Source organism: Perna viridis, chromosome 14 (genome assembly GCF_037379345.1).
Source record: "Perna viridis isolate PV_CMFRI_1.1 ecotype Kerala chromosome 14, ASM3737934v1, whole genome shotgun sequence".
In the NCBI taxonomy this organism is placed as follows: Eukaryota; Metazoa; Mollusca; class Bivalvia; order Mytilida; family Mytilidae; genus Perna; species Perna viridis.
The window spans coordinates 9833432-9844624 of NC_142458.1; the positions used below are offsets into that span (position 1 = coordinate 9833432).

Consider the following 11193-nt stretch of genomic DNA (forward strand, 5'->3'; position numbering starts at 1 on the left):
CCATATATTTAATTGTAAATGATAGTTATTTCAATGTTCTATGAAATCTGAACATCAATCAAAATTAACATTTTAGAACTAAAAAATATGTTTCGCTCGGTAGCATAGTGTAATTTAACACCAAATTATATATAATATTTTTAGATTTGATTTAAATTGTGTATTTGGCACTTTGACAATGTCATTGAATAACCAAAATTTACCGTCATAATTATTTTTTGTAGGTCTGCTTTGTTTTCTCTGGGTCTTAACCGGATTAGACGCAATGATAAATGAATATTACAAAACAATTCAATGCACGAGGTTCTACATATAAATCTGACATTTTACATATCAAAGTTTACTTTGCATATCACCAATAAAACAATATTCCAATGTCAATCCGTTCCTTAACTTGTGCTGTCCTTTTTGAAAACAAAATATCAACATCATCTAATTATTATTTTAAGTAATTCAATTGTCTGGCAATTCCTCACTTTTTTTTACACTGAATACATGTTTTTTTTTATAATATAGTCACGCATTGCTGCTGTTAGCAGCCTGTTAATTTTATAATGCTTCAAATTTTCTTTATTGTGAGGGCAACGTGTTTTTATAAACATATACATGGTAAACATCTTATATCTTAGTGAAAAAGTCATTGATATAGGTATCAATGAGAGACCTGTAGGGAGAGTCAAAGACGTCAAATATCCAGTAGTAATGGTATTGATGTTGTACGAGCAAGATTCGTAATGGTGTATGTATGTCATTGCACCTTTATATGGAACTTATGAAATGAGGAAATGGAGGATGAGGGAATCAAGTATGAATTCGAACATATTGTTTTGACTTTCGCGCTGTATTTCTTTTCATTCTCGGCTTACATGATAAATCTTGATTCGGGCGGTTTTTGAAAACAATCGGTCATCAAACCGTATCAATATGACCTTTGATTGAAGTATTGACGACAGTATAATATTTAGGGATAAGGTCTTAATCAGTAAAGTGCAAAAATAAAATAACTGCGAAATGTTCAGGGTCTTCGGTATAGATATAGTATCAAAAAATGACTGCAATAAAATCAAAACATGGAAGTTAATTTGTATATAATCTGTAAACAATATGATGAGTGGAAATCGGTAATGTCATGTGAAAAGAAAAGGAATGATGTGAAACACAGACTTAGAGAATGGAGAATGAGAATGGGTGGTGGCAATTGTATAATGACGAACAGACATTGGTTGGAGGATAAATACGATTACTAAAACACCAAGCAAAAATAGATAGAAGAAATCGTATGAGAGAAGGAGAGATATAGGGGGACTAACATCAGGTTGTCAGTCAAATAATAAAACAGAAAGATTGAATTTAAATTAAATTGACTTGTATATCATTTGATAATGTTTTTAAAAAATCTATACAAAATGTGTCAGGATCAGTTTAAATGTACAGGTAAACACAACGACCGTATTAAGTTCTTGTGTAAAAAAAATACCTCACATTTACAGCGACAGCAGATAAACGTAAGTTGCCTTTTTAAAAGGTACATTTCAACAAATGTTAATGTATTTACTAAATTGCATTTTTCGTCTAAAATATAGTGAAAAACTTCTATAAATGTTTAAAAAAGTGGTAAGAATGTAAATAATATTTGAATAAACAATTTTACGAATTACCATTTTGGGATTTTTCTGTTATCCTTTCCGTATTAATTTTCAGAATACAAAATTTGTAAGCGAAGTTGGTTGCAACACGTTAAAACTCGTTGTATGCATGAAATTTCGCTGTCATGTAAATATATGTTGCACAACATGGCACAATAATTATTATTATATTATATTAATCATTTAAACATTTAAATGTCATTTCACGTTCGGGTTTGTTAAGTTTTTTATTTTGTGTGCAATTTCCATTTGGAGTCCTCCCAAAGTAACTATGTTCCCTCATGTACATCTACACATGATGCCCAACCTTCCTATACAATTGGAAAATCTCTTGAGAGTCCCCCAATAGTAACTCTATTATTTCCTGCACATGTGATGCCCTACCTTTCTATAAACTTTCATTAAGCGGTTCAGGAGGAGTTGCTCTGACTAGAAATGTGGACAGACGGACGGACGGAAAGACCGACAGGGGGGTGATTCCTATGTTCCCCAAATTTTGTTAGCGGGGATGTGGATTATGGGGTTAAAAAAACGCACGTGCTTTCAGCAAAACGCAGTTTAAATTTATAAAAGGAAACTGAACCGTTGCTCACTTAAAGCATATTCAAAATAGCTTTCGTGTATAGACTATAACACTTTGTATGTGTATAAATTGATATTGGTTACTACGCGTATAACTTTGTCATTGTATTTAAAATCAAACTGATTATCGTTTGGCATTTTTATTGAACAATTACGTGCTACAATTGTATTGTTGAGACATTTATGTACCATTCTGTGTAAGTATTAGGCATTTGGTTGCACATGATACTTCTAAATGTGGTCTTTTTTGCCTCTAATGTATTCAATACATCTAGAAAACAACTGAAAAGCTACTCCAATTTAATATGAAGTATCTGTAACGTAGATGTTTTTTTATTGCTTATTTAATAAAAAGACAGTGTGGGCTATTTTCCTGCCATTTTTCAATAGTGCATTTTAACTAAATTTGACCTATCAATATCTTAAAAAGGCAAATTTTACAAACACATTTTTCCTTCATGTGCCACACCTTATAACATTTTCCCCCGATTCCTAGAGGAGAAGCACTTAATCCTTTTCTTTTATTTCTTAACATTACCTACCACATAAAGTTTATAATATGTTACTGAACTATTTTGCTTTCTAAATATACAACACTGTGCTGTTTTAAATTAGGTATATGCACACATTTTAAGGTTATTGGATTTAATTATAAATAGTAAATCTATCTTTAAGTGTTTATAACTGAATATCATTTTTTGTTGTTGAATTTGTTAAAAATTCGATTGGCAAAAGATAAACAAAATCAAAAATAGATATTTGGTCAAAATATGTTTTAAAAACTGTAGAAGGACTAAAAAGCGTAAAATAATATTTAGACTATTCAAATCTGAAATAAAAATGAATGAACTTGTTGCCATTTACCAACGAAAAATGATTGACATAAAACGACGTCTCCCTTAAATTTATATAGTTCAACGCCGATGACATGCCATTCTGCCTCTCAATGTTTCAAAACTTTTGAAATTGCCGTTACCAACAAAATATACTTGACCGCAAAATATATATCCCCTCTGAAATTCTTTTGAATGCAATTGGTACTACAAAATGTTTGTTTATATCTGAAAATTAATTATTAAGGGTTGAAAGATTTGATTGTGAGTTTGGAAACTTGAATCCATAACAAATGAAAAAGCATACAACCTTTTTGTTTCTAAAATGATTCTTGCCTTGCATTAAAAGGACATTGAATGAATTGCTAGATATTCTGTCAATTTTGTACTTTTTGATCATTTTCTGGTAACATTTTAGAAAAGGAAATGGTGCCCACACCAAGAAACAACTTAATATTTTGTAAATACCTTTATTATTACATTGCTTATTGTACGTTAAAATATATAACTTTGTTTAGTGTGTGTGGATGTAAATATGTCAGAAGAAAACCAACACAATTTAAACTTCTCAGGTTTTTTTTCTAAAAAAAACGTATAATTGTAATACCAAAATGACGTCATTACAATGTACTAATGCCACAAATATTCTTATTCTTATATTTACTCGTGTGTTATGAACAATTTTTAATGTTACTAAAAAAAACTTGATATTTTTGGGCAAAACGCATAGCCTAATGTAACTACATCTTTGCAAGAAATAACAATTACCGTTTCGTCAGCATAGAATTTGAAAAATGTGATGATTTGTATTGGTGAATATATCTAGGGAACCAGATTCAATGCAATTCGGCATAACTAATAGACATATAAAGTATAGACACACTGAACAAAGAATAAAAGGGTAATAACAAAATTACCGAACACTAATCCGATCCATAATCAAGTCAAGTCCAAAATAAATCTGGCAAAATAGATATTATATGGTACTGCAATGGTTCTGACTTGGTACAGGCATTTTATACGAACTGTTGGGTTAATCTAGATTTTACAGCGCGCTGTGAATTAAACAAAATAACACATACAAAGATACAAATGTATTGGTAAGGTAAGAGTCGTGGCTGTAGATACTCCAGCCGATATGCACATGAAAATTCCCTAATGGTGTAGACGAACGAGGAACGGAAAAGAGGAACGGATAACAATGAGTAGAATCACGATTTAAATCATAAATAGGAGGAATCGGTGTATCCGGTGAATTTTGTAGAAAATGTGGAAATGTAAAATGGCGAGAAACCCGTCTCAGAAAATTAATCACAGTTCGGTGGTAAAACAAATCATGTGGATTTGTAATCACTCGACGGCTGAAAGTGGAAGACATTTTTATTCGTTATTTACATATTCTATATCTTCCAGGTATGTAACAGTTTGCTGACTGGTATAAAATGGCATCTAAAGACCACTTAGTAATAGCCGCCATTGATTTTGGAACAACCTATAGTGGATATGCATTTTCCTGGAAACATGACTTTAAAACTGATCCTTTAAAAATACATGCTAATCAAGCCTGGACAGCAGGAGGGAGACAACTATTGTCATTGAAGGCACCAACGTGTTTACTGCTTAATGGCAAACAGGAAATTGAAGCCTTCGGATATGACGCCGAAAACCGCTATGCAGACCTACTTGACGATGACGAAAATAAAGTCTACTACTTCTTTCACCGATTCAAAATGAGCCTGCATAATAACAAGGTACAAGGAAATTATGTTCATAAATACTTACATGTTTGAATAATTACAAGGTACTATACCAAAATCATTTATTTCATCCACAATACTTTACAACCATTATCTTTGTAAGACAGTGCCTTATGATGTTAGTCACCAACAATTTATATTCCTTGACGTAACCGATCAAATTATGATATGACGCACTACTTTTACTTTCGTTTTAGTTTGGTTCTTATTTTCATAAAACACAGCTCTTTTTTTTATTACAACACACATTAACATTAACCTTGTAGAACGAGACGATTATGCACACCATTAAGATCCACGTGTGTATGGCAACTACTATTTAACATTTGTAGTGGTGACTCTAATTGTGTAGGAACAAAACCTATTTCGAAAGCCTCAATGTAAGATATCTAGCAATTTACAAAAAGTCCGCTAAATTTTGGCAAGCTCTGGCATAACATATAAATTGTGATACGAAAATGACACACGTAGGTGCTGTAGAATTTTATTAGATATGAATGGCTATTGACAATACAAAACAAGAAATCATCGCATCCGGTGTAAAGGTAAGCCATAAGTTTCCCTTCCATTGATCTTTTGGAATAGGTCAAGTCATTAGATTGGTTTCATTTTATTCGTATTATCCCTAATCACAAGGTTTTTGGTGTGGATGCGATGTGCCTTTCCCCAACAAAACGTTATCTATTAAGCGAAAAATAATATCAAGGGACCTGGCTAAACGAGTTTTGTTCGCTCAGATAAGATACCAAATAAAGTCACAAGAGCAAATGAATATGTCAAGAAGCGAGAAGCGGAGCACAATTTGTTCACATTTGTATGCCAATCGTCTGCTGAAAAACACACCAGGTTACACATATACATGAGTCTATCTCTTATAATTGCAGGGCACATTTGATTTTAAAAAAATCAAGCAACATCTTCTTACAATTTTTTAAAAGCTATTTGTATATCAATGTTCATGTATTGGGTTTTATATCCTTTCTAATTGCTTATTGTTTTGATGCAATAATTCATCTATTTTTTAGGATATATCTTCTGAAATGGTAATTGAAGACGTGAGTGGAAAACCGGTTTCTGCAATGGTAGTTTTTAGTACTTTGATTAAAGCTTTAAAAAATCATTTACTTGACCATCTTAAATCGAGCGGAAAAGTATTAACAATGAAAGATGTATTTTGGGTTTTGACAGTTCCCGCCATTTGGAGTGACAAAGCAAAGCAATTTATGAGAAAAAGTGCAGAAGAGGTATTTATAGATTATAGATGCGAAACAGCGAATCAACATGATCACATTAGTGTTGAAAAAAGGTCAAAATAAAAATAAATAATATCCTAGCGTTTTGGCACGAGTTCATTCATTGTTGTTGTCAAATACATTTTAAAATCTGTGGTTAGTAAATAGATATACTAAATTACTGACGACTTCAAACATATGTGTTATTATTCATATTAGAGGCAAAAGAAAATACCGAATCGTCAGCAGTTGGATGGTTCAACTACGTCAAAATTAAAAACATGGCCTAAATTTGAAACAGAGACAACCTACATATATAATCTGTTGGACATAAAAACGCTTTTTTAATTCCATTTTTGCAATACTTTTCCATTTAAATAAAGACAAAATATAATGGAGACAATGTGCTCTATAATAACGTATAACGACAAAGTTCCCGAAACAAATCATAAACCAGATTGTCTGATATTAATTTTAACTAAATTTGAGAAAACAAAGTGTAAAGGACTTACATGAATGTATTTGTTTGAATAATGCAGGCTGGGATACCAAGAAAAGACCTGTTAATATCCCTTGAACCAGAGGCAGCGTCTGTGTGTTGCCAGTATCTCCCGACAGAAAAACTGCAGGAATCTGATGCAGGTTTTGTGATGTTCGGAACAGGAACAAAGTACATGGTAGCGGATATTGGAGGTAACAATTATAAGATGGTAATACAAAGACATGTAACATATCAATGTTGAATTTATCCTAGTCAAGCATTCAAAGCCAAGTAGGATGCAAATACAAAAAAATATGGTGTGCACCCTTGCAAAACGGTATAAAAAAGATCGAAACTAATAATCCATAATGAATTTAAGAAGCAGGAAAAACAAATCAGGTGTAGGATACAGCGAGCCATTTGTCCTCGTAAAATATACATTGTGTTCAAATGTTCAATTATAAATAGAAATAGAACTTGTAAGAATGGCATTTGAATCGATAAACAAAATGAAATTAATATTCGATATAGAGAAAACTAGACAAAACAAAAAACAAACAAACGAATAAAAAGCAGAACAGTAACATCCACCCTAAGATATACATCCAGCATATTACTCACAAAGTCGAACGTTGATATGAATAAGAAACTTCCATTACTTCGCTATATGGGTATAATATAATAAAAAATGAGTATTGTATAGTTAGTATTGTACATTGATAAAAAAAAGCATGGGTTATTCTCGGATATTCATTAGTCCAAATGTTTTATGAACAATGTATGTAAAGGTTGAAAAAAAAATCATTTATAGCTAACACCAAAACTTTTATCTAGTTTTATCTCGAACATAGAACTGCGTTAAGAGGGTGTCAATGGGTGGTACATGCCAAATTTTGTTTCCAATAATTTTCGTTGTTTACATCTAACGAACTCATGCGCATGCTCCAAGTTTTTAGTGGAGTCCGAGTTGCTCATTTACATTTGTTACTTTCTATGTATTACTTTCGTCATTTTATGTCCTTTGTTGTGTATGTCTGTTTTCCATGTTTGGTCTTTGTCCCTGGATTGTATTCTTTGGATGTCCGCTAGAATATTGGTTTCCTTGATTACTTATTTCTAAAAAAAATGTTGCTTTGTAATTTACTAAAATAGTAAGAAGGGAATAAATTATGCACAAAGCAGTGCAAATTTGAAATAAAGGTAAATAACCCAATGATCTGTTCAAAATTCTCTTGATTTGTACACATTCTGAGTCATCCACTTTCTGTTTAAAAAGATCCATGTTCTTTTTGATGTCATAGTAAGTTTACAATGTAACAATACATAAGAACAAAACATTTGATAAAATAAAAATTACCATTTGCCCTCAATATCACATGATCTGCCTGGTTCGTAGATATACAGTCTCTGAATAAGTTTTGCCTTCCAAGAAGATTTTTGTGTATGTTTATCAAAATTTAATATAACTGTAATATTACAATAGATTAAGATGGTACTGAACGTTACTCAAAATTTCGTAATAAAAACTTTCGCCCTGACATGTTTTATACCTCACTTGTCTGACCCCGAATTATATTAGATTTCATTCATCATATTTATCAATTCTTTGTATTATACATGATATAACGTCTCAGTATTGGAATAAGGAGGTAGACCTAGGGTATGGGACACAACTCATTGGAACGTTTGTATTCAGCATTTTACATCAATCTCATGTAAGCAAAGTAACTTGAACTGTTTTCATTCTGTTTCAAACGAAAGCTTGATAGGCTTCGGCAAAATTGAATATGATACAAGCATATCACTGATTTCAAGAGTTGTGTCCCTTACCCTAGGTCTACCTCCTTAAGCTTCCCTTTTCGAGATTTTGTTTTTTGAGTACTTTTTAACCTTGGTTCCCTTGATTACTCTTTCTACATAATATTTTGGGATGAGATCTTCCCATGCATCTAATTATAGTGTTGCTGATGAAAGATAACTCCTTGAAACACGTGTATAGCATATCGAATTTATATAATTGATATTTTTTTGTATTTTAACGTGTAGGTGGAACACTAGATGTAACAGTTCACGAAAAGTTAGCTAATGGAAACCTTAGAGAACTTACATCTGCTACTGGAAATGATTGTGGTGGAACGTCGGTGGATGATAGATTCTTTCAGTTTTTAGTCAGCATATTCGGATGTCCGCTACTAATGGATCTAAAGAAAGAACAGACAGGTGCTTACCTTGATTTGTTTAGGGAATTCGAAACAGTTAAGCGAACCATAACTACCACAAGAGAGGGAAAAGTCAGTATAACCGTACCGTATGTAGCGATCAACGAATTGTGCAAAAAACATTATCCCGGAGAGGAGCTACCTGATATAGTTGCATCGTCCAGCAAAAAGGACTGGATAGGTATGAAAGGAGATAAGTTAAGAATCGATTCGTTAGAGATGAAAAATCTTTTCAAACCTACTATCGAAGGTATTATTGGATGCATTCAGAAAGTTTTGGAAAGAAAGGAAGCAAGAGGAATAACACATATATTAGTTGTTGGCGGTTTTGCTGATTGCTCAATAGTAAAAGAGGCAATGATGCAGAACTTCAAAGACAAAAAAGTATTGATTCCTGAAGACGCTGGGTTAGCAGTTTTAAAAGGAGCTGTCATTTTTGGTCACAACCCATATTGCATCAAATCTCGAGTTATGCAATGCACTTACGGTGTGGAGCGTATTTGCAATTTTGATCACAGGGTTCACAAGGAGGCATATAAGGTTAAAAGGAATGGAATAGAAAAATGCACAAAAATATTTGACACAATTGTACAGAAAGGTCAGTCTTTAGAATGCACAAAGAAGATCGTTAGAGTTTTCACAACATCAATTAGGAATCAGGAATTAGCGATAATTTCCGTGTTTGTCACATCAGGAGGTCCTCCACAATATACAGACGATGAGGGTTGCGCTCTCCTCGGCAATGTAATAATAAACTTTTCTAAAACAACACGAGCTAAGCGACAAATAGAAATAGAGTTCGAATTCGGTCACACCGAGCTGCATGTTACCGCACGAGATAGAATTTCAACCGACAGGGCAATGACCAGCTTGGATCTCGTTTAATTCATTCAATATACTGGATATAACTGAAATTATTATTCTGTAAACGACGATATTGCATCATTCACATGTTGTATTTACCATTAATTATAAATAATGATATTTTCTTATATGCTTTGCTGATATATAGAGGGAATTTAAAAGCTAAATTCACACACACACACACACACACACACACACACACACACACACACACACACACAGCCTAGCTGACCGAGTGGTCTAGGGCGGTGGACTTTGTGCAGGCGGTGTTGCCATAGATGTCACAGTGGTACGAGTTCGATATATATAAATACAACGGATACATTCCTTTATTGAAACATAATAATTAATTGAATTTTCTCCAATCTGAGGCTTCGGTAATATTTGCCGATATATGAAGTTTATAGCATTCACTGTGAGTATTTCTATGGGTTATTTATAGCATAAAATATTCATCCCAACATTTAATAAAACATCATCAAAGGAGGAGAATGATTATGTTTATGTTAGACACATAAACAGCTTACAACTTATGATTAAATTAAAAACAAAATGCTAGCATACAAAATCGAAGAACTTCATTTCCAATTCATTGAACATGTATCAACATTTTCGTCAAATTAATACCCATTGTAGATTGAATGTTTGTTGTTATAATTGACAATAGAACAATTTTTGAATTTAAAACGTTTTATAATAATACATTACAATTAAGAAAAAAAACATTGATTGCAAGTATACGATTTCTTTCTCCTCCTTCCATATCTGAAAAGTTTGCTAACGGTTTGTGTCAAAGTTGCTGTCGCTTTGTCTCCATTCATATATCCCTATGTACATATATGTATTCTTCATATTTTCAATGCTTTTAAGATATATTTTTCCCTTTCAAGTGCTACTTAATAAACTTTAAAAAAAAGCCCGTTTAATGCAGCAAATTTAGAATCATTGGGACAATGGATTGAGAGTTGAACTCGTAACTTGTGGCTTAACAGATTACATCTTTGATTACATTGTATATCTTGACAAAACAAGTATGCACTGGATGTTTAATACAAGAAAATACAGCGAGCACAACCTATTAAGCCTACAGCAAACATTTTTTGTGGAATTATTAGCTCGCTATAAAACTTCATTTATTTCACTTTTTCATCAGAAATGCCTGTATCTTTTTTGTATTTTGTATGAAAAAAATGAATGATGGGTTTTTGAAAAATAGAGGTCTTTATATAGACTAAAACGTGAAAATTGCACAGTATTTTTTTAAATGATATTTTACTTCATATCGAACAAATTTGTTAGGGTAAGAGTTTCAATATTACAATATTCTGACCTATATGGACTTGAAATAGTTTACATACATTGCTTACTTAACATTGACCAATGCAATGAATATGATGGATTCTGAATTTGAAAACGACCATGTTTGTTTGAAATTTTTGAATGTACAATTAAATTAACAGCATCTTGTCTGTAATGAATGCTGTTAAAGTTCGAAAGCCTTATCTGTCAGCTATTTTTTGCTTGCTTTTTTTGGTGCAGTCTTTTTTTCCAAATCAAGCATCCTTATAAATGAAATATG

General features: G+C 32.3%; 1 protein-coding gene across 2 annotated transcripts; it reads left to right on the forward strand.

Annotated features, from left to right (window-relative positions):
* The first annotated feature begins 1420 nt into the window (after nucleotides 1–1420).
* Nucleotides 1421–9742, forward strand: LOC148598156 (heat shock 70 kDa protein 12B-like). Of its 2 annotated transcripts, XM_088561677.1 has the most exons (5): nucleotides 1421–1505; nucleotides 4475–4812; nucleotides 5844–6062; nucleotides 6590–6743; nucleotides 8578–9742. In XM_088561677.1, exons 2-5 carry the CDS (start codon nucleotides 4504–4506, stop codon nucleotides 9633–9635), a joined length of 1740 nt encoding a protein of 579 aa, XP_088417803.1. In that variant the 5' UTR covers nucleotides 1421–1505; nucleotides 4475–4503; the 3' UTR covers nucleotides 9636–9742. The 2 variants fall into 2 exon arrangements, with proteins under 2 accessions (XP_088417803.1, XP_088417804.1); XM_088561678.1 differs by lacking the exons at nucleotides 1421–1505; nucleotides 4475–4812 and adding an exon at nucleotides 4851–5363.
* The last annotated feature ends 1451 nt before the right edge of the window (nucleotides 9743–11193 follow it).